Source organism: Oncorhynchus clarkii, chromosome 10 (assembly GCF_045791955.1).
Source record: "Oncorhynchus clarkii lewisi isolate Uvic-CL-2024 chromosome 10, UVic_Ocla_1.0, whole genome shotgun sequence".
Lineage (NCBI taxonomy): Eukaryota > Metazoa > Chordata > Actinopteri > Salmoniformes > Salmonidae > Oncorhynchus > Oncorhynchus clarkii.
The window spans coordinates 37,528,202-37,553,512 of NC_092156.1; the positions used below are offsets into that span (position 1 = coordinate 37,528,202).

The 25,311-nt window shown below is 39.7% G+C and overlaps 2 protein-coding genes across 4 annotated transcripts in view; one reads left to right on the forward strand and one right to left on the reverse strand.

Annotated features, from left to right (window-relative positions):
• LOC139418425 (androgen receptor-like) overlaps window positions 1-3,486 on the forward strand; it is a 51,165-nt gene extending 47,679 nt beyond the window's left edge. For all 3 annotated transcript variants that reach the window (XM_071167834.1, XM_071167836.1, XM_071167835.1), the window contains one exon: window positions 18-3,486. The gene's annotated coding sequence lies outside the window, so the exon portion shown is untranslated. The remainder of the gene's footprint in view (window positions 1-17) is intronic.
• Window positions 3,487-11,837: 8,351 nt separating this feature from the next.
• Window positions 11,838-25,311, reverse strand: part of LOC139418424 (oligophrenin-1-like) — a 36,563-nt gene continuing 23,089 nt past the window's right edge. Inside the window, exons 22-24 of the mRNA XM_071167833.1 lie at window positions 23,900-23,950; window positions 16,034-16,082; window positions 11,838-15,736 (exon numbers count right to left, since the gene is read on the reverse strand). Of these exons, the coding sequence (XP_071023934.1) occupies window positions 15,725-15,736; window positions 16,034-16,082; window positions 23,900-23,950 (112 nt within the window). The 3' untranslated portion in view covers window positions 11,838-15,724. The remainder of the gene's footprint in view (window positions 15,737-16,033; window positions 16,083-23,899; window positions 23,951-25,311) is intronic.

The window sequence follows — 25,311 nt, forward strand, 5'->3', positions numbered from 1 at the left end:
TATATATATATGTTTAGATATATATATATACAATGCATACATCACTACTGTACAGTACTTACAACTTTCTTGCTAGTTATTTAGTCAGTGAACAAACAATATATTCTAATGGTACCGTCATAATTTCATCTGATTATGGGAAATGTTGTAATAATTCACCCAAAAGTGACTTACTAATTATAGACACACAGAGTGAGACAATTGAAAATAATAACTTTTCAGATATATTTAGTGGCAATGGATATTTAAAAGTATACTATAAAGATATAGTATGAAACCTGCTTACAACTTGGCTGCACATTTAGTCTCTTCATGTAGTTTCAGGTGGCCAAATTATTTGGTCAAACGGAGCATACCCATAATCTCTCAATGCTGAAAATGCTCTTATGAGGTTTAACATGGCCTGAATATTTGCATTATTTAGTTCAACATCAGGATGTATGGAGGTTCATGCTCCATGTGTTTGTAGATGTTAGAATGCTTCAATCTTTATTGAAAACAATGCATGCCAAGTGTACATTTTGCAAGTTCAGTGCAGCTATGATAGCTATTGTGTTCAGAGTAATCTCCAATCTGCCATTCTACCTGTAAAAGCAGGTTGACATTTCATTAGTTTAGATTGAGTCAAGTCAAATATTACCGCTTTTTTCACATTATTTCTTATTAAGACATCGGCTTTTCTTGGTGATTCATTCTGGTTTTGCAGTTAAGTGCCAAACAGGGACATTTTATTCTCTGCACTAGCAAAACCATTCTGACATAACACCATTATTATACCACAACAAGTCTTTTTATACAATAATCTGTACTTTTGCTTGTTTCAGAAAGTAGTGAAAAACAACAAAAACAATCAAGAAAAGCTCTGTTATAAGATCCATAACATGCAAACAATGTTTAAACTAGTTGAGTGTGGTCTTTTTGTTCAGATACCTCAACAAAAATGGCAACAGGTGCTAAACTATGGGATTCAATGATAGCACGGGATAGTCCCTGACTTTGCTTTTATATGCCAAATGCATCTTAAATTACTACATCAAATCAAACCGTTTCATATTTTAGACTAGGTGAAATGCATTATCATATTTAGAATGTCATTTAAATGCCTTTTAAAATGCTGAAATCTTCATGCAAATATCTGGAAAACAGCAAACTCCAGAAAGATCACATGTTCATGGCCTCGACATCTGATTGAACAAATGGTGGTTCAACATTGGCTGAACCAGTAATGTTAAATGGAGTTTGCTGGGAAGCATCTTGACGCTCTAAATACTGTAGGCTGTGGAAAGAATGGGTTGTCAGAATACACTTTACGTTTGACAGCCACAAGCACTATGCAATTACTTGCAGGTGTTTACCCATTTATAACAACACCATAGCTGCTTAATTAGAATATATGACTCCAGACTGAAACCTAGGCCAAGTTGAAAGTGCTTTATAGAAGAAAAGTGACTGTTAATATTTGTCCCTAAATAGACCACATCAAACCTACAACAGGTAGCACTTACTGTAATCAATTAGTGTTACAATACACATGCTTCTCAGATTTTAAGCAGTGATTGATTGCACCTATCTTTGCCTGACACCATAAAAATGTCCAGGGATGAATCAAAAGATAATTTGACAGCAGTAGTTTTTGTTGTTGTTTTATCACCATAAATGGCAATAACATGCATCCTTCACAACAATTGCACTCATTCTCAGACACATGCATGTGACGCATGCAAAAATGGAAGCGTTAGAACTCCAGTCTACCTTGGGCATGCAGAAAACCAGTCAATTATAGTGCTGTTATATATTTCTTCAATAGCTTGTGCATAAAAATCACTGTATACATTGTGACTTAAATCCTTTAACGCATATTACCATTACCATTATCATATCATTACCATAATCAAATGCATTTGTACAAATGTAAGTTCAAGTTGTTGTTGTTCTTGTGTTGTGAGGAACTTGTTGACCACCATAATTCTTATAAATGTACTGCAATAATATGGATCTCAATTCAATGAAACCACATTGCAATATTCAAGCAGCAGCACAAATCTAAACATACCTTTTCCGTTATAAACAAAATGGCAAAATGGTTTTGGTAGAAACAGCAGCTAGTGCTTTCAGTTTTCAGACACGTGTGCATGACAGCAGTTGTGTAAACAAGGATACTGCATCAATATTGCTATGGCAGATTTAATTGAATTCGGGCCTAGGTTACAATTGCCCATCTGAAAACATCTGATATTTTCTCGTCGTAGAGACATTGGCTATGCCTACATAAAAGCAATAAAACAATTAATTTGAATATTGATAAGAAAATGTTTTAATACATCAGATGACAATTTGTAAAAGCCATGGGCACATACTTTACATTGGTATTGTCGTATTCCTTTGTTAATCATCTTGATAATAAAATATACTCGTTACAGGGTTTTCCTCAAAAGAACATCCCAAATCAGACACCTTAAATCAGAAAAAAATATTTCTATGAGTAGTAATTCAATATTAAAGCCATAGATTTGCCTTAAAAAGCATATAGATTTTGTACCATATATTATTTTAGATTAAGTGTAAATTATTCAATTGTCTGTAAAGTAAAATGATCAGCAGTTGTGTCTACCATAATGAGGCCACATTACTTAGCTTGAATTCTGAGGTAAATGACGAGGTAAATTAGTTGGTAAAATCGTTTCTGATTTAAGGAAATTATCACAAAGATTAAGCTATTTCTCTTTATACACCCAGTAGTCATGCTATGACTGCTTTGTTTATCATATAAAACATTTTTCACATGCTTTTTAGATTGACTTGGAGAACAGGATTGCACTGCCAAGCAATAAACAATTTGCCATAATAAACTTTACTTTAAATGTACCATGGTAGACCAACATTGAATCATAATGACAAAATCTATTTAAAAAAAATCCAGTTCCTAGAATTGATGTTTTCATACTGTTGTTATTAGTGGTAATGCTGGTATGTAAATGTTATATATGAGTAAATTACATCACAAGTATATTAAAATGTCAAAATGGACACAGCTGTATGTATTTATAAACCATATTAGCCTGGATTTGTGTAAATGGTACAATGACTTTGTGTACATGTAACTGATTAAAAAAAAAAGATTGGAAAATCAATTGTTAATGCTTTTTAACTACCTTCTGTAGTATTGACGATGTACTCTGTGTTTTGTGATTTTTTTTTAAACTGCAAACTTGCATAACTTTTTAAAGATATTTGAGGCAATCCTGACCATCAAAATGGTGTTACCTAATATTTGAAAGTTTGTAGTATTTCTACAATTTATCATGTGAAGTGACTACTAGTGAATGTGTCATTATTTAAGAATGCCCCCCCCCCCCTCCACCCATAATCTGTAAATTGATTGTTCACTTTCAGCTATTGATATGAATTGTGTCAGATAAGTCTTAGTGTAAATCGGGTTTAGTTTGTTTGTGTTCCTTTGCATATTATTAAAAACAATCAAAAATGTATTGTGTGTGTGAACTTTATTTACATACTGAAGTTATTTTATGTTAACTTTCCTAATATTTTTCTAAAATCTCTGAAGCCAGAAGCAAATCTTGTGTGCACCAGCTAGTGATCTACTCAGTTTATTTTGGGGGATGAAAATATGAGCTAATGGAAACAGCTGATTCAGACCATCCCCACTACAGAACCACTATGAAAATTCTGGTTAAAATCCCACCTCCACTTCAAGCACTAACTTGATTCGTCAAAATAATTAGTGATGCTGCTCTTCACCAGAAGATTTTTGTTCCCCTATCTCAGATTAAGCAAATATCGCCAACAGATGTCAACATTTATGTTTATGTTCTGTCATGAGAAATTAGCTATTGACCAGCACCTGCCTGCATCATTTTTTTTTTTAACCCGACCTCACCAAAAAACACTTCATGTGCAGGCAGTAATTAGTCTAAACATTTCTCAGAAAGACATATTGGTCATTCTTGCATTTTTTATTTAAATGCATTTGGGAACATCTTCCCATACTAAATCAACTAATATGGCAGCTTAATGATTTCAAATGTTTAACCATTATGATAACATTGTGCTACCAGTAAGAGGCGCAACATCATTGATGGTAACACCAATTACACATTTTTGGTAATTGAGGACTTTTGTAAATTGAGTAACACCATTATCTAGGTTTCCATCCAATTGGTAACAGATTTTCATGTGAAAATTCTAAAATACTCATTAAGAAAATATGCACATTTTTCCACCAAATGGACTTGTTGCAGACATTCGCTGCCCGCACCTGCCCGCACGTCCAGCATCACTACTCTGGACGGTTCTGACTTAGAATATGTGGACAACTACAAATACCTAGGTGTCTGGTTAGACTGTAAACTCTCCTTCCAGACTCACATTAAACATCTCCAATCCAAAATTAAATCTAGAATCGGCTTCCTATTTCGCAACAAAGTATCCTTCACTCATGCTGCCAAACATACCCTCGTAAAACTGACCATCCTACCGATCCTCGACTTCGGCGATGTCATTTACAAAATAGCCTCCAACACTCTACTCAACAAATTGGATGCAGTCTATCACTGTGCCTTCCGTTTTGTCACCAAATATATACCACATATAATAACCACCACTGCGACCTGTATGCTCTTATTGGCTGGCCCTCGCTTCATACTCATCGCCAAACCCACTGGCTCCAGGTCATCTACAAGTCTCTGCTAGGTAAAGCCCCGCCTTATCTCAGCTCACTGGTCACCATAGCAGCACCCACCCTTAGCATGCGCTCCAGCAGGTATATCTCACTGGTCACCCCCAAAGCCAATTCTTCCTTTGGCCACCTCTCTTTCCAGTTCTCTGTTGCCAATGACTGGAACGAACTGCAAAAATATCTATAGCTGGAGACTCTTACCTCCCTCACTAGCTTTAAGCACCAGCTGTCAGAGCAGCTCACAGATCACTGCACCTGTACATACAGTGGGGCAAAAAAAGTATTTAGTCAGCCACCAATTGTGCAAGTTCTCCCACTTAAAAAGATGAGAGAGGCCTGTAATTGTCATCATAGGTACACTTCAACTATGACAAACAAAATGAGAGATTTTTTTTTTTATCTCAATACTTTGTTATATACCCTTTGTTGGCAATGACAGATGGTCAAACATTTTCTGTAAGTCTTCACAAGGTTTTCACACACTGTTGCTGGTATTTTGGCCCATTCCTCCATGCAGATCTCCTCTAGAGCAGTGATGTTTTGGGGCTGTTTTCTATGGGGTTGAGATCTGGAGACTGGCTAGGCCACTCCAGGACCTTGAAATGCTTCTTACGAAGCCACTCCTTCGTTGCCCGGTTGGTGTGTTTGGGATCATTGTCATGCTGAAAAACCCAGCCACGTTTCATCTTCAATGCCCATGCTGATGGAAGGAGGTTTTCACTCAAAATCTCACGATACATGGTCCCATTCATTTTTTCCTTTACACGGAACAGTCGTCCTGGTCCCTTTGCAGAAAAACAGCCCCAAAGCATGATGTTTCCACCCCCATGCTTCACAGTAGGTATGGTGTTCTTTGAATGCAACTCAGCATTCTTTGTCCTCCAAACACGACGAGTTGAGTTTTTACCAAAAAGTTATATTTTGGTTTCATCTGACCATATGACATTCTCCCAATCTTCTTCTGGATCATCCAAATGCTCGCTAGCAAACTTCAGACGGGCCTGGACATGTACTGGCTTAAGCAGGGGTACACGTCTGGCACTGCAGGATTTGATCCCTGGCGGCGTAGTGTGTTACTGATGGTAGGCTTTGTTACTTTGGTCCCAGCTCTCTGCAGGTCATTCACTAGGTCCCCCGTGTGGTTCTTCTCACCGTTCTTGTGATAATTTTGACCCCACGGGGTGAGATCTTGCGTGGAGCCCCAGATCGAGGGAGATTATCAGCGGTCTTGTATGTCTTCCATTTCCTAATAATTGCTCCCACAGTTGATTTCTTCAAACCAAGCTGCTTACCTATTGCAGATTCAGTCTTCCTGGTGCAGGGCTACAATTTTGTTTCTGGTGTCCTTTGACAGCTCTTTGGTCTTGGCCATAGTGGAGTTTGGAGTGTGACTGTTTGAGGTTGTGGACATGTGTCTTTTATACTGATAACAAGTTCAAACAGGTGCCATTTAATACAGGTAACGAGTGGAGGACAGAGGAGCCTCTTAAAGAAGAAGTTACAGGTCTGTGAGAGCCAGAAATCTTGCTTGTTTGTAGGTGACCAAATACTTATTTTCCACCATAATTTGCAAATTAATTAATTAAAAATCCTACAATGTGATTTTCTGGATTTTTTTCTCATTTTGTCTGTCATAGTTGAAGTGTACCTATGATACAAATTACAGGCCTCTCTCATCTTTTTAAGTGGGAGAACTTGCACAATTGGTGGCTGACTAAATACTTTTTTGCCCCACTGTAGCTCATCTGTAAATAGCCCATCCAATCTACCCCATCCCCATTTGATTTTATTTATTGATTTATCTTGCTCCTTTGCACCCCAGTATCTCTACTTGCATATTCATCTTCTGCACACCCTACCATTCCAGTGTTTAATTGCTATATTGTAATTACTTAGCCACCATGGCCAATTTATTGCCTCTCTCCCAATTTATTACCTCTCTTATCCTACCTCATTTGCACATGCTGTATATAGATTTTTCTACTGTATTATTGATTGTATGTTTGTTTATTCAATGTGTAACTCCGTGTTGTTTTATGTGTCGAACTGCTTTGCTTTATCTTGGCCAGGTCGCAGTTGCAAATGAGAACTTGTTCTCAACTAGCCTACCTGGTTAAATAAAGGTTAAATAAACAAATAAAAATAAAACACAACGTGCCATTGGAACACAGGAGTGATGGTTGCTGATAATGGGCCTCTGTACACCTATGTAGATATTCCATAAAAAATCTGCCGTTTCCAGCTACAATAGTCATTTACAACATTACCAATGTCTACGCTGTATTTCTGATCAATTTGATGTTATTTTAATGGACAAAAAAATGTGGTTTTCTTTCAAAAACAAGGAAATTTCTAAGTGACCGCAAACTTTTGAACGGTAGTGTGTGTGTGTATATATATATATATATATATATATATATAGCATTTGTTTTTATTTAACTATACAATATATGAAATACTTTTGTTTACTTTCCAGCATTCAAAATAATAGATATCTCTTAACCCCAAAAAACATGTAGTAGTAGCTAATAATATTATAACCGCCTATAATGCAATTGCTGCACATAATATAATAACTTTTGCATTTATAATGTAATAAATGGTGCTAATGTAATGCATTGCCAATAATGTAATAAATATGCTGAACGTAATAATGTTTTTGTGCATAATGTAATAATGCTTTTGTGCATTGATCATTACATTATGAAGTGGGGGGGGGGAATCATCAATTGTGTCATGACTTTAACCAATATTGTAATAACAACCAATTAAACATGTAAAACGAAATGGACTATTTATTTTCATTTATATCAAGTGTAATGCTTCAGTAATAGCTGACTATACACCAAACCATATTCCTGAATCCTAGCTCTGAAGCTCACTTTTGCAGTAATATCAAGACTTTCAATTGACACAATTTACTCCCCAATACACACCCAACAGCCCCTAACCCCCCCCCCCCCCCCATATAATCAAATGCAAAAACTCCTAAGATGCTGTTTACTGTTAAAACAATGTTGAAACAATCCAAGACACTTTCAACAATTGTTTTTATGAAAAACATTGTATTTAATCAAACATTGTTCAACACTTAACAATCACAGTTTTATTCAACAAATGTGGCACTATTTTAACTTGTGCTCAAATCGTTAATGAACCAAAATCTTTAATGAACCAACATATTAATCTTATTAAACACTTAACCAAACTTTTCTCCACAATTATAACAATTAACTAAAAGGTTATCCATGGGGATTTGGAAAAACAAAAAATAACAAAAAGGTTAGCCATCTGGGGATACTCCTCTCTGACGGTCATTGGGGTGGTGTTGGTAGTGTTGGTGGGGACACTTAAGGCGGTGTGGGTGGGGCTACGCGCTGCCTCACCACAGCCTGCAGCAAGCGCTGCCGAATAACTATTTTTCTACTGTATGGAGACAGTAGCCTGGTCAATCCTGGGATAAGGAGGAGTGAGAATTTGGAATATCACTGCAAGGCGTGTCTTTTTTTTCTTGACGACACTGGATGTTTGCAATGTCAAACAAGTCTGCTTTGGCAATGGATGTAAATACAAAGTGTTCCTCAAGTGTCAAGTGTGAGATAATGCATTCCATTAAAGAAAGAGTGTGATTTTAGGTTGTTATTACATTATTTGTTTACGTTATTACACTATAGATTTTTAAAATCTACTTTACCATGTAATAATCAACGTTATTACATTGTTACATCATTACATCAACGTTAAAATGTATTTACATTATGCGTTCAGCATATTTAGCACATTATTTATGACAATAGCAGCATTTATAACATTATACATGCAAAAGTTATTACATTTTTAGCAGCTATTACATTATTGGCAGTTACATTATCAGTTGCTACACGTCAATAAAACTCTACTCAACTCTACTCACTACAACTCTACCCCTGTCCAGGGGTATCGTCGGATGGGGCCACAGTGTCTCCCTGTCTCAGCCTCCAGTATTTATGCTGCAGTAGTATATATGTCGGGGGGGGGGGGGGCTAGGGCCAGTCTGTTATATCTGGAGTATTTCTCCTGTCTTATCAGGTGTCCTGTGTGAATTTAAGTATGCTCTCTCTAATTCTCTCTCTTTCTTTCCTTCTTTCTTTCTTTCTCTCTCTCGGAGGACCTGAGACCTATCTCCATGCCTCAGGGCTACCTGGCCTGATGGCTCCTTGCTGTCCCCAATTCACCTGACCGTGCTGCTGCTCCAGTTCCAACTGTTCTGCCTGCGGCTATGTTTTCAACTCTCTAGAGACAGCAGGAGCGGTAAGAGATACTCTGAATGATCGGCTATGAAAAGCCATCTGACATTTACTCCTGAGGTGCTGACCTGTTGCACCCTCGACAACCACTGTGATTATTATTATTTCACCCTGCTGGTCATCTATGAACATTTGAACATCTTGGCCATGTTCTGTTATAATCTCCACCTGGCACAGCCAGAAGAGGACTGGCCACCCCTCATAGCCTGGTTCCTCTCTAGGTTTCTTCCTAGGTTCATAGCCACCGTGCTTCTATACCTGCATTGCTTGCTGTTTGGGGTTTTAGGCTGGGTTTCTGTACAGCACTTTGAGATATCAGCTGGTGTAAGAAGGGGTTTATAAATAAATGTGATTTGATTACTACTGGGACAAGCCAATTTGATTCTCCTATGTACTTGAAACAATGCACAAAGTTTTGCAATATAAACCACTTGCATTATGTTTTATCGTTGATAAACAGTTCAATATAAACAAAAACATGTATGATGTGTAATTATTTGTAATTTTAAGGTGTTTTTCACGGATGCAAAGCTAAGGGACACAAATGCCACCCCAATTCAAGAATGACCCATATCAAATTCAATACAAATCAAATTGTATTTGTCACAAGCACTGAATACAACAATGCTTACTTACAAGCCCTTAACCAACAATGCAGTTAAAGAAATAGAGTTAAGAAAATATGTACTAAATAAACTAAAGTAAAAAATTCTAATCAAATAATGAGGCTATATACAGGCGGTACCGGTACCGAGTCATTGTGCGGGGGAACAGGTTACTCGAGGTAATTTGTCCCCTTAGGGCAATTACTAAATACGGGTATCTTCTAATTGGCAAAAACATAATATAATCCAATCTATCTTCTTAATTATTTATTGTTAAGACCAAAGAGCATTTAACAGGTTATTATGAGTATGCTTTATAGGCCCAGTGCAGTCAAACACGTGATTTTCCTGTGTTTTATATATATTTAACTAAGAGTAAGACTGGCCTGCTAATGCTGAGTTTTTATGGTGTCCACTCTAACTTCCTGCAGTTAGGCTGGGCTTCTGGTTAAGGAAATGGGTTTTGCTAGGGATAGCTTGAGCTGACAATGACTTGGTGATAAAAACCTAAAAGCTGTCATTCTATAGACAAGGTGTGGTGTGTGTGACCCGAGATAGAGATAGCCAGGAAGAGTTTAGATCAATGTCTCATTGTCTCATCTTCCTAGCATCTGGGAGACTAAGCCAGGTAGGAAGTAAAACAACATCCCTTGCAGATAACCAGGAGATGGACCAAGGTGGCTTATGGGAACGGTAGAAATGACTGACTGAGCATTTAGGGCCTATAAAATATCTGTTTTTTCATTATCAGTTAAGCTCTCTGCAACACAACCTAGAGTGTGCGGTCGACGGTTTCGTTATTGCAATAATTAATCGATGTTGAATAAAGATGATTGAATAATTGTCCAAGTCGCTCTCAGTACTGAAATTTCCACTACAGATAATACTGTGAAATTGTGAAAATTGTGATAAACTAAAAGGGCTTTAAGAGCTGTTTGAAAAGACCGCCTAAAAATTCAGCCTCTTTTGGTGGGATGGAGTTTTGGGCTGCCTGGTGACATCAGAAGGTGGTAAATCAGTTAACAGACCAATAAGAAAGAGAGTCCCAAACCTATCTGCCAATAACAGCTAGTTGTCAGTTTTTCCTACCCCACTCAGACCACTCCCTGACGGTCCTAGCAACGTTTTTTCTTGAGAAATGTAACTTCTCTAAGAAGATATTTTTTGTTTCTTTTTCACCTTTTTAATTGAAAACAAACACAGTAAGGTTGATTTTATTTAACTAGGCAAGTCAGTTAAGAACAAATTATTATTTACAATGACGGCCTACCCCGGCCAAACCCAAACCTGGACAACGCTGGGTCAATTGTGCGCCTCCCCATGGGACTTCCAATCACAGCCGGTTGTGATACACCCTGGAATCGAACCAGAGTCTGTAGTGACGCCTCTAGCACTGAGATGCAGAGCCTTAGACGGCTGCACCACTCAGGAGACCATAATTGTTACCCAGAAATGATTTGATATTGAGATAAATACAGTTGCAATGGACCTTCAAAAACAGAAGCTGGCTCCCCTGGATTCCTAAGGAACTGATTCCCTGACATTCTGAAACCTCTGAGAGGAATCTTGGTTGATACAATCCTTCCCTTTAAATAATTACTTTTCTTTCACCACTTATCAGTATTGATAACTGACTCAACCTGTTTTTTGTTTTGTTGTCCAGAAGGCCAGGTATATTTTTGAATGTGTGTGACTTTTAACCATATGATTTATTGAAAATATTTTGTGGGAAGGACCTGGCTTATGGCCAGTTGATATTTGAGACTGATGATATTCCTGTGTTCAGTGAAATTTCTAAGATAATGGCCTAATGCAGGCTGCAGTACCAAGCTGTACTGCTACATGTATCATTGCCACTTGTTCATCTAAATCTCCCTTTTCTCAAATTCTAACTTAATAAATCCATTTTTATAAACTTTCGTAAAAAGGTAATTTGGGAGCAACAACGCGTGTGTCATTTTTTATACAGTATTATGTTGCCCTGGATCGGAGTTATAGTTGCTTTTTGTGTTATCGGGATTTGGATATGACCACACTAGTCCCTTTTGCTCCACTTATTAACCATTCTGATTCCACTTTTCATTGTTATTCAGACAGAGTGGAAAGTTTAAAAAAAATGTTACTTTATTTTTCAATGTTTTCCTTAACCATGCTCATACATGGTAAATGTTTCTTGAAAAACTCTTACAGAATGCATATAAGGGATAAAGAAAAGGAAAATGTAAACATTAGATAAGAAATGACAGGACATTGAAGAGCATATTGGTTTTATACAATCATATAATTTTCATACAAAAGCAGATGAAAACAGTTGTTGTTCCTGTAAGAACAAATTACAGACAGGGTCAAGCAGGTCAAACACATACAAGAAAATGTATGTTTCATGGTTCAAATGTTCACAGAAATAAAAATGGGAGTTGAGACTCAATTTAAAGATGAAAAACCTCTGGGAACTCTAATGACAAGATCTTAACTGCGCTGTCAATCTTTCACAAAATATTCTAAGACAGAAATCATTGAAGACAACAAAATAAAATGCTCATCACCCTCCACACAACCCAGGATTCCTAACAATTCCCTTCACTGCTTAAAATATTTATTAAAATGTCATTTTTACAACATTCCACAAATGAAACATTCATTAATGAATCAATTAAATTAAATCAATAAAGACAAGTTATCCGAATGTAGATAGAAAATATATATTTTCTGAAGACCCACGTTACGTACAAAAAAGGTGGTTATAAACATGTTAGATAAAATGGTTTCCTTCATAGTAAGTGTTGCTAAAGTTATAGTGCTAAAGTTCAGGTAGGTAAATTACAGTCCTCACATCTGTGATACATTGACATTTTAATACAGATTAGCTTTGCATAAACCTCCCCTCATAATATAATGCATTCTTAAAATGACACCGTAATCTCCATTGTGAATTAATTTGCAAGTCTTTGAAATGGTACAAGCCACAAACTGGTATAACAGTTGCTGCTGGTACTATGTGGGTTGTGTACTCACACTGGGAACACTGTACAGTACCTGCCAATTGAATTACTATGTACAGTTGAAGTCGGAAGTTTACATACACTTAGGTTGGAGTCATTAAAACTCGTTTTTCAACCACTCCACATATTTCTTGTTAACAAACTATAGTTTTGGCAAGTCGGGTAGGACATCTACTTTGTGCATGACACAAGTCATTTTTCCAACAATTGTTTACAGACAGATTAGTTCACTTATAATTCACAATTCCAGTTGGTCAGAAGTTTACATACACTAAGTTGACTGTGCCTTTAAACAGCTTGGAAAACTTCAGAAAATGCTGTTATGGCTTTAGAAGCTACTGACAGGCTAATCGACATCATTTGAGTCAATTGGAGGTGTACCTGTGGATGTATTTCAAGGCCTACCTTCAAACACAGTGCCTCTTTGCTTGACATCATGGGAAAATCAAAAGAAATCAGCAAAGACCTCAAAAAAAAATCATAGACCACAAGTCTGGTTCATCCTTGGGAGCAATTTCCAAATGCCTGAAGGTACCACGTTCATCTGTACAAACAATAGTACGCAAGTATAAACACCATGGGACCACGCAGCCGTCATACTGCTCAGGAAGGAGATGCATTCTGTCTCCTAGAGATGAACGTACTTTGGTGTGAAAAGTGCAAATCAATCCCAGAACAGCAGCAAAAGGACCTTGTGAAGATGCTAGAGGACACAGGTACAAAAGTATCTATATCCACAGTAAAACGAGTCCTATATTGACATACCCTGAAAGGCCGTTCAGCAAGGAAGAAGGCACTGCTCAAAAACCGCCATAAAAAAAGGTTTGCAACTGCACATTGGGACAAAGATCGTACTTTTTGGAGAAATGTCCTCTGGTGTGATGAAACAAAAATAGAACTGTTTTGAAGCACTAGGGTGGCAGCCTCATGTTGTGGGGATGTTTTGCTGCAGGAGGGACTGGTGCATTTCACAAAATAGACAGCATCATGAGGAAGGAACATTTTGTGGATATATTGAAGCAACATCTCAAGACATCAGTCAGGAAGTTAAAGCTTGGTCACAAATGGGTTTGCCAAATGGACAATGACCCCAAGCATACTTCCAAAGTTGTTGCAAAATGGCTTAAGGACAACAAAGTCAAGGTATTGGAGTGGCTATCACAAAGCCCTGACCTCAATCCCATAGAAAGTTTGTGGGCAGAACTGAAAACGTGTGTGCAAGCAAGGAGGCCTACAAACCTGACTCAGTTACACCAGCTCTGTCAGGAGGAATGTGCCAAAATTCACCCAACTTATTGTGGGAAGCTTTTGGAAGACTACCCGAAACATTTGACCCAAGTTAAACAATTTAAAAGGCAATGCTACCAAATACACTCAATTAGTATGTTAACTTCTGACCCACTAGTAATGTGATGAAAGAAATAAAAGCTGAAATAAATAATTCTCTCTACTATTATTTTTTTGTTGACATTTTACATACTTAAAATAAAGTGGTGATTCTAACTGACCTAAAACAGGGAATTTTTACTAGGATTAAATGTCAGGGATTGTGAAAAACTGAGTTTAAATGTATTTGGCTAAGGTGCATGTAAACTTCCGGCTTCAACAGTAAATGACGGTCTTAGTCACACTACATACATCACACTACTTAATAAACATTCATGTTGGAGTGTTGTATGAATGACAGTACCCAAATGGAAATGGAGAGATGCCAACCATCGGCTTCAACAAAATAACAATGGCAAAAACTAGGACTGCTGAGCCTTCAAATTAACCAGTGCTAATTTGGATTCCACTATCCAAAATAATTTAGTTATGAGTTCTTAAAGCTGAGATCTGCATAAGGTGAAACAGCATCAACGGTCGCCCCAGGCACATATCTTATTTGTTTTGATTATGAAGAGGATAGTAGCATCGTGGTAAAAACAAGTCGTTGTACATACTGTGCTGTTCTATTGTGTGTGCCATGATGTACGAAGGGGGGAAAAAACAGTGTTGGTTGTTGAAGTGTTTTTGTTGTTGTAATATCACAAATGAACATGGCAGTTTCACCACTACGAATTTAGGGATTCCAGCTTTAAGGGTTCTTAACTTCTTAAAGCATTGTTGGTTAAGGGCTTGTAAGTAAGCATTCCACTGTAAGGTCTGCTGTATTTGGCACGTGACAAATAAAATGTTATTTGATTTGAGTTATATGATAGGACTGTTGACTACACTCCTCCTGTTCATGATGCTCTTTGGTGATTGAAAACAGACCACAGGAATTCTGATGTGCTGAATACCATAATTAATTTGGTTAAGCTTAAAGTCCTACTTAACCAACCATGATAGCAAATAATAAGTAATGAATAATGATCCACTCTCTGTCACACTATGTTAGATGCTGTTAGAGAGAAAGTGTCTGACAAAAAAATCACAACCATTCCCATGTTCTTAAGAAAAATAAGCGTTAAGTAAAAAAATAGATAAGTAAAAAGTTTAAAATAAAAGTAACAAATTATTAAACGGCAGCAGTAAAATAACAACTGAGACTTAGAATCTGCACCTTTGGCTCTCAGTTTTGCATTAGATACTACAGTAGTTAACACTATTGTGCTACAACTGAGTCGCTTGCTTTCATTTCAACCTGTTACAGTAGGGTACTAGAGTATAGCCTACATGTATGTGAATCCAAATGGTATTAGGTAGCTACAGTAGCTTGTTTTCGAGCAGTTTAAAAGTCAAATAACTGTATACTGGAACTAGCCACTTGGACTAGGATTCATTTAGTTAACATTACATCATTCAGTTAACAGGTAAATTGTTTTTGTTTAAATTACATCATTATTGAGTTGATCCCATAGAATGTATAAGTATTGATCCAGCTGCCAGAATCTCCAAGATTTGGATCAGACAGAGACATATACAGGCCTCCTTTAATAAACAGATTGTTTTTAATATCTAGACTGGAGCTCCTTTATCACTAATTAAACAACATGTTAATTGGGTCCCTCATAGCAACAAGCAGGAGGGTGTCCACAGACAGGACAAAATGCACTCTGTTTCCTTTGTTCCACTACAGTACTGTATGTGTCCAGATGCTCACTGCAATTCCACAGGTCAGTGACAGGAGTAGAGGCCATGGTAACAGACGCATCAACTTAAATTCTAAGAGAAAATAAAAAGAGTGGTTTTGATCACAAACGGCAAAGTAAATTATTTAAAAAACAAATGTGGAGATGGCCTGGGCATTTACTTCTGGTTTATGGGCCAAATTAGTTCATAAAAGCTTAGCAAGGCCTATTTGAAACCCATTTCCAGGTATACTGTACGTATGAAGCTGAGCTATTATCTCAACTAGCTCTAAATCGCTTCTGCAGTAGCTCATTCAAACCATTACTCTCCCTCTGTCTGCTTGTTCACAAAGTGTAAGGGGGGGGGGGGTGAAATCACAGGACATCATACCTCCTCTTTCACATTGAGTAAAGTAGATGCTGGAGGTGAGACCGATGAGCTACATGAGGAAAGCAGAACAACCCATTAAACATGAAATAAGCAACAATGTCAGATAAAATATTATTTAAAAAATACATTTAGAATTTCTCCAACAGTTACAGTTGGCAAGCAATACTATTGTCTACAGTAACCTGTCAGCTTCGAAGAACATCCCTCTACATTATTATTCTGCATTTGCGTTACCCGCCTGGCTTTTGTATAGAATTATTATTTAATTATTAAATAGACTTCAATCATCAATTATAAGAGTATCATTACTGTATATACAGGTAACTGCCAAAATAAAGGAAACGCGTCAGTAAATGAGGGATACAAAGTATATTGAAAGCAGGTGCTTCCACACAGGTGTGGTTCCTGAATTAATTATGCAATTAATATCCCATCATGCTTAGGGTCATGTATAAAAATTCTGGGCAGTCCATTATTTTGGCTACCATGGCAATGCCCCCATAGGATGACAATGCCCCCATACACAGGGCACGAATGGTTACTGAATGGTTTGATAAGAATGAAAACGAAGTAAGCCATATGCCATGGCAATCTAAGTCATCCAGTCGCAACATAATTGAACACTTATGGGAGATCCTGGAGCGGAGCCTGAGAAAGCATTTTTTACCACCTTCAACACAACACTTGTGGAAGAATGGTGTAGCATCCCTCCGATAGATGTCCAGACACTCGTAGAATCTATTCCAAGGTGCATTAAAGCTGTTGGTAGCCCAACGTCCTATTAAGACACTTTATGTGTTTCCTTTATTTTGGTAGTTATCTGTAACGGAATACAATGATTTACTGGATTTGAACCACTGAGACTACTGATCATTTGACTATATGCTAAATTTAGGACAAAACAACAGCCATCCCATCAGTGCCTGAGCTTTATTTATTCTGAAACTCAAGTGGTTCTTTCAAGGTTTAACTCATAGTTACCAGGTCACACCTGACACCAGGAAAACACAACATCACTGAGGGCTCTATTTTAACAAACCTAACACAATGTTAAATCTTAGCACTGGCGGTTCAGTGGTATTAAAAATATTTTCTATATTTTTTACAACTGGAATTATGGGCGCAGTAGATGAGAGAGGCACGAAAGGGCTGGGTTTTGATGAATAAACAAGTTGTATGTGTCGATGATTGACCCTTCACTGACCAATCGGAACGTGCTCCATGACTAAATATGCGGTTTCTTGAAGTTGTGTATTTACAGTCTTATGTATTGCGTTGGAATCAACTCCAATTCAAATGTTAGTACGTTATAGGCTAGTTAGTTAAAAATAGCCTACAGAAACTAAATGTATGTAGGTCTATCCCATCTTTTCTAAATATGTTGAACGTGTAAGAAGCCTAATTGTATGGCTTCAATATGGAAATATACTGTTAAACATAGCATTCACACTGATATAGGAGCTAGGCCTATAGTAAATTTAATTATGTCTGCCATGTCTGAGCCATGGACATGCCAAACGTTGTCAATAAGCAAGATTGAATTCACTATTGATAAGGCTTCAAAAGAGAGTGAATATTTGTAATCAAATGAAACAACTTGTTTTAAGGTTGTCTTAATACAGTTACAGGCACTACAATTCAAGATGGCGCTATCCATACCTCTAATAAACCTGGTTCATTTTCAAAATCCTAAAAATAGAGATGTTTCTAATGTTAAATGTACATGTTTAGTATTAGTGGATGGAATTTCTTTGCTTAGCTTTACTTCCTAATGTGTTTCTATTCCCCTTTAAAAATTGTTTATTTTCTTGTCTCTACACTTTACATTTTAGCCTCAAGGCAAAAGCACAGAGTTAGCCTACTAATAGCTAACAAAATCTCTTCACCAAGTAATGCTAGCCTATCAAAAACGAATGATTACCCCTCTAATATAAATATAAAAGTACTGTAGGCCTACCTTACAACAAAACATGCTTAATTTTGATCAAAATCATGCAAATCATTAGGCTTCATGTGGCAAAAGCAAATTGCAACTGAAAACGTGGGTATAATTCACCGGGAGTTGAGATGTTGGGCTGATTTATATGGAAGCCCATTCCCGACACCCAAAAATAAAGGTTGCGTTTCTTCATTTGTGCATTGTGTGGCGATTTCCATCTATCTACGCTGCAGCGGGCCCCTGGTAAATGTGTGGCGAGCAGGCATTTGCCCCAGCACTTAAAAAATATTGACACAAAAGCGTCGAAAAGAGGGCCAAAGCACTCTTGTTTAGACTGATTCGCCTCATGATTTGTTTGACAGGATGTTAATGTTTTCATCCTCCCTAGTGTTTTTCCAGGATTTTTTTTATTTTTTAAACCATATGACCGGACAAAAAAATTATTCACATCATAGCCCATATAAAACAGTTTTTATTTACAGTTGGTTTATTAGTCATACCACCACTCTGGGATCTGTTGTGCCACCTTTGAAATCACCACACAATGTTACAAATTAAAAAACATTCTATTCGTATGATCTACCTCAAAATGTTGACTTACGCAGTTTTACTTGCATATCTCAACATTTTGACATACACATCTAAACATTTTGAGGTAGTGCTTGAGACGTGATAATTTCACAAGTTTACACAACGGTATTGTCTCTAGAGAATCGATACTTCGAGAACCTGTCGAAAATTTCCCTTTGCTATCGTCATTGTGAAAACGGTCTAAGAGGACTATATATTTTAAAAGATGAGACATTGAGGATTATAAATACTGATGTCACATGAGCAAGTCAAACACCTGTGAGTCGAAAGATGAACTTCACATTTCATGTCATAAAACATATACAGTGTAAATGTTTATGATCACTATGTTTGATGTACAGTTACCAGATAACATGGCATCATTCCTTGGGTTGTTCTGAACCAAATCATGTTTGTCTACTGTGAAGAAAATGTATCACGGCACACGCACCAGAATGCACTCATGATTCCTTTCTATCCGCACCAAAATGACATTGTTTCTCTGAATTGCATTGTGAAAACCTAACACTGATTTATCGTATTTTATAACTTTGGGTTGCATAAACAACAACAGTAGTTATGTGATGGCTGGGATGCAAGGGTTGTGTTCCAAACAAAACTACTACAATTGTGCTTGCTAGTTCCTTAACGGCAAGGCTAGGAAAGCTCAAAACAGCACCTTATAGTTGAAGACTGTTCTTTGAGCCATAAAAGGGCATTGAAATTAATTAGGAAATGTGCGCACTTTGGAGAGGTGTGTGGCCATTTGGAGACATCAGTTAGTACTCTCACTCAAATCCTTGTAATTATTTTGTCTTATGCTGTATGAATTTTCCATGAATATTCTTATCATGTTACTGAATGTATCCAAAGCATTTTCAGATTTCGTTATAAACAAATATGTCAACATACAGTAAATCTAAAATGCACATAAAATCAACAGTGTAATGTTTGGATTCAGCTTTGTGTCAGGTGAACTGTTGTGTCCTCACATTTGGTCTGATAATTCCCCCATAATCTCCAGTGTTCCCTTTCAATTGCTACCATATTCTTCTGTACGAAACATTTAAATTTATCCCTATCTGTATAGGCCAATTCCCACGAGTCTAAAGGGTTAAGGGAAAGTTAGGCTATGCATTTCGCTACACCCGCAATAACTGCTAAATATGTGTATTTGACCAATAAAATGTGATTTGATGCTTGGTTTTGTATCAAAATAAACAAAATGGGCAGAAAACAATTGTTATGTTTCACTATATTGTATCACTCCATTATATTGGTATCACTCCACGGTGGAGGGATACATCCGAGTAAGGATTTACGCCCGTGTACACCTGTGTCACGGCTGGGGTCCACCCCTATATATAGACCCCATGGCCGCGACACATGTTCTCTTTCATTTACTCGGCGGACGTCTGTACGGGTTGAGGTACAAACTTTCTGAAGTTCGCTTGGTAAGTCACTGGTAAGTGTGTAATATCTTGCGTAGAAGTATACTCGCTGGCTGTTTACAGCCTGGAGCATGTGGCCTGGCCACATGACCAGCCCCTCTTCTTGAGTGCTCCCCTCTTCTTCAGTGCTCCACTCGCTGCGTGCGGTTGATCTGCATCTTCCGCCTGTGGTTTGTCGTGCTTGTGTTTCGTTAGTGTTACACTATGACTCTGTGTGCATCTATTAATATATTGGTGGCTCTTGCTGCCTCAAACTGGATTTACCTTACACAAATTTGCCGACTGGCTTGTTTTGTGTGTGTTGTGAATTGCTTTAACAAGCTGTCTATAGGCGTGGGTTCTCTGCTAATTACCCTACAGGTTTTTTTTGTTCTTTCTCTTGTTCTTTCTCTGCAGAATGTAAGAGTATGGTGGTGGGCTGCCACTACGTTGAGACATTAACTTTGGAGTTCCTTAACGGAGTTACTCCATCATACGGTGCTGTTTTTTGTTTTCTGCTTGGATATTAAACATTCTAGGTATTTGGCGTAAAACAAAAACACACAAATCAAATCCATTACCTGTTTGCTGTTTTTTTTATTCTGCCTGTTTTTCCCACATGGGCCTTCCCTCACCGGGTTCCTATTCCTCCGGGCGGGTCACAACATAAGCTCTCCCAGTGGCCTTGTTGGCTGAGCTTATGGCTTCCCTTTGTGACAGGTGTCAACCGTCACCGCCATAGGGACGTGCCTGGGGGACCCATGCGCTCAGGGCGCCAGAGTAGAGGGAAGGGTGTGTTCCCTGACACACCCTTCCCCGGCCGCTTCTCCCGGTCTCAAAGGGCAAAGTGGGAGGAGTGTGTGGAGTCCCCGTGGGTGTTGTCCTCAATGCTCGAGGGGTACTGACTCCAATTTCGGTGCCGGCCTCCGTTCTTCAGGGGCCTTCGTGTCACCACGGTGGCCGACCCTCTAAAGAAAACCCTGCGGCTGGAGATTTCCTCACTCCTGGACAAGGGTGTCGTCTGCAGGATTGAGACATCAGAATAGCTAGGTGGGTTCTGTTCCACTTATTTTGTGGTCCCAAAAAGAGACGGAGGGTTTCGACCGATTCTGGACCTCCGCAACCTCAATAGGTACTTGAAGGTACTGAGATTCCACATACTGTCCCCAGACCACGTGTTGCAGGGACCAGTGGTTTGTGACGCTGGACATGATGGATGCGTACTTCCATGTTCCTGTTAACCCAGCTCATTGGCAGTACCTCTGATTCGCTTTCGAAGGGACGGCTTACAAATTCATGGTTCTACCCTTGGCACCCTGTACTTTCACCAAGTGCATGGGCACTGTCCTGGCACTTCTCACGTCCCGAGGATTGTTGATACTCAATTACCTGGACAATTGGCTGATTGTGCACCGACCAGGACCCAGGTCCTGTCAGACAGAGACGTGCTCCTGACACACATCGGTGGGCTGGGCATTACTGTAAATGACAAGAGTCGTCTGATGCCCACCAGAGTGTGGCCTTCATTGGCATGGAACTGGAGTCGGTCCTCATGAGAGCATGCCTGCCCACCAGAAGGGTTCAGGCGATCTTATCTTGCCTCGACTACTTTCGGCAGGGGTAGGTGGGATCCACGCTAACCTGCAAACGCCTGTGGGCTTGCTGACGGCAGCCTCGTTGTTGATTCCCCTGGACCTGCTCCATCTCCGGCCTCTTCAACGCTGGTTCAACTTCCACGAGCTGCCCACAAAGCGCCACAGTCACCACCAGCTTTGGGTGACCACACAGTGCCTCAGGGCATTGTTGAGGTGGCGCTGTCACTCCTTTCTCTCAGGTGGGGTAGAGATGCTGAGGATGTGCCGCCGTGAGCTGGTCAGCACAGACGCCTCCCAGATCAGCTGGGGGTGTGACCAAGGGCAGGTCGGCCAGTGGCTGTTGGCTACCCCCTTGGAGAGGCAGACTCATTAATACACTACAGCCCTGCAGTCTTTCCTTCCACATCTGACGGGAAGATGTCCTGGTGAGAATGGACAACACCACAGTGGAGGCTTCCATCAACCATCAGGGTGGACTGAGGTCCCTGATGTGCTGGACAGGACCAGGATGGCAGAGCATTGTCTGCTGCTGGTGGCCCTATACTGGCCCAGACAACCCTGGTTCAACCTTCTCCTGTCCCTGTTGTCTGGGATACGTTGGCAACTTCCCCTGAGACCTGATGTCTCAGGTCGGGTGAACTCTGTGGAATCCGGGGCCGCACCGCCTCAGTCTGTGGGCTTGGCCATTGAACGGCACCAATGGTCCATGTTAGGACTACAGGAGGGTGTAATGAACACCATGCAGAGCGCAAGGGTGCTGGTTACAACTGCGGCATACCAGTTGCGCTGGTGGTTGTTCTGCTCTTGGTGCACTAGTATTGAGGTTGTGCCCGAGTCATGCGGAGTGCAGTATGTCCTCCAATACCTGCAGTCTTGCTTGGATGAGGGCTTGGCAGCCTCTACACAGAGGGTATTTGGCCGCTATATCTGCCTGCCATGCGGGGTGGATGGGCAGGCCAGTGGGGCGCCATCCCTTGGTCTCCTGGTTTATGAAGGGGGTTTGTAGCCTGGGTCCAGCTAGGACCAGCTCAATGGCGAGCTGGATGTGGTCTTGGCAGCTTGGCAAAGCCGCCTTTCGAACAGTTGGAGTCTGCCTCCCTGAAACACCTCTCTATGAAGGTGGTTTTCTTGGTAGCGATTACTTTCATGAAGAGGGTGGGTGAGCTCCATGCTCTTTCAGTAAGTTCTGAGTGCTACAGGATGGACCCTGGGGGGAGGAGTATATCTCTCCGCCCCAACCCTTCATTCCTCCCGGCCAGCTGGGCACCTTTGCTAGGTACTATCGGGTAATTGTGGCACCTCCCTCTGCGGTTGGTTCAGTAGTCCTGGGCGGCACCTCCCCTTCCAGGGACTGTGCTGGGACCTCCCCCTTCCACATTGACGGCCCCCTGCGTCGTGTTCCCGCGCTGGGACTGTTCCGCTGGTTGGCCAGGTCTCTCTTGCACCGACTAATCTGGTACGGGTATACCAATATATTGGAGTGATCCAATATAGTGAAACCTAACGAAGGTTACGTATGTAACCACGGTTATGTGAGCTATACGGATCACTCCAATCCTCTATGGAGCTAGAGGCGCCTCAAAAATGATGTTGAGAACGTGTGTCGCGGCCATGGGGTCTATATATAGGGGCGGATCGTGACAGGTGTACATGGGAGTAAATCAGTAAATCCTCACCTCGGATGAAAATTGTCAATTTTGTGCTTGTTTTTAAGGACACACCTCAAATATTGCCACCACTTCCACCTCAGCGCAAGCAAGCTGATGTTAGACTGGTAATTTGCTGAACCTGGCATAAGGGGTGGAAAATGCCAGTGTGTTTGACACTTGTGCCTCCTTAGCACCAGGCGAAAATAGAGCCTAATCATGAGCTCAATTACTTGTTAAAGCTTGTTCGTGGGAAAGACATATAGGTCTGTGGCAGTTAAAGTTGTGGGCTTATCACTTTAGTCATACAAGCATGGACATAGTTGTATGGCCAAGTATGGATAATTTTCAACATTCATTTGAGATCATTCAAGACAACCTCTCAGCTCCTCTTTAATTATAAATGGCCAAACAAGCTGAGACCAGGTACAGTGACTACTTCATTTTTAAGAGCAAGTTACTTTCAATAGTTCATCTTAAAGTGAACTCACTGATTTATTTCTCAGCCATCAGCATGAAGCATTATGTTTAAACAACTTGGCTTCGCAGCATGTTGAGGCTTTGCCAACCATGGCAGTAGCCACTGCCATCTCATCATGTAACATGCATATCTTGCTGATTGACTCTACATAAGGATTTCATGGGGCAAAGGAGCATGTAGAGATTGAGTTTATTTTCAAACCTACCTTCCAAATTGCCTTGAAGCATTCTCAAAAAACTTGGCTTTGGAAGCAACACTGAAAAAAGAGTAAGAGAAAGACAGATTAATCCCAGATGATCCCTGAGACATGTTTGGCTTACAGCATACCAAACACTGCTGGAGTACAATGACAAACGTTACGGGCAACATTTTCAGCCCTGGCAATGTGAAAATGACATGTAACTTAGAATAGGATGTTACACAACAACTGTAGTATTTGAAATAGGCAGGAGGTCACCTAATACAAAAGGAGTTTGCAATAATACAGCTTGTGATCTCATTACCTACATCTGTGGAGCACACTGTTCACTTGAGATCCACATAAATGATTACCACAATCACATGGACATTGTAAACGAGAGCTTTTGAGATGCATTACAGTGAAAGTATTATTAGTAACACAGTTTTCCTTTTGTGCATTTTAGCTGTATTTAGTGGGCAGAAAATATCTCCCTAAATCTATTATGGCATTGCACGGCATACCCCTTGTAAAACAACAGGGGCAGGCATGAACGGAGTACAAGGGTCAATGGTGAGTAGCAAAATATAGGTTATTTTGTTGCTACAATGTGATATCAAATAGGACACTGAAGCTTAAATCATAGCGGGGGATTTCTGAAAAGACTAGTGAATAATAAGAAAATACACTGACTAAGACTTCATGTACACCTTTCCAGAAACAAGTCTCTCAATGTTGCCGCTTGCTATAGACCACCCTCTGCCCCCAGCTGTGCCCTGGACACCATATGTGAATTGATTGCCCCCCATCTATCTTCAGAGCTCATGCTGCTAGGTGACCTAAACGGGGACATGCTTAACACCACGGTCATCCTACAAGCTAAGCTTGATGCGCTCAATCTCACACAAATTATCAATGAACCCACCAGGTACAACCCCAAATCCGTAAACACGGTCACCCTCATAGATATCATCCTAACCAACTTGCCCTCCAAATACACCTCTGCCATTTTCAACCAAGATCTTAGCGATCACTGTCTCATTGCCTGCATCCGTAATGGGTCTGCGGTCAAACGACCACCTGTCAAACGCTCCTTAAAACACTTCAGCGTGCAGGTCTTTCTAATCGTTCTGGCCCGGGTATCCTGGAAGGATATTGACCTCATCCCATCAGTAGAGGATGCCTGGTTATTCTTTAAAAATGCCTTCCTCACCATCTTAAATAAGCATGCCCCATTCAAAACATTTAGAACCATGAACAGATATTGCCCTTGGTTCTCTCCAGACCTAACTGCCCTTGACCAGCACAACAACATCCTGTGGCATTCTGCATTAGCATTGAATAGCCCCCGTGATATGCAACTTTTCAGGAAAGTTAGGAACCAATATACACAGGCAGTTAGGAAAGCTAAGGCTAGCTTTTTCAAGCATAAATTTGAA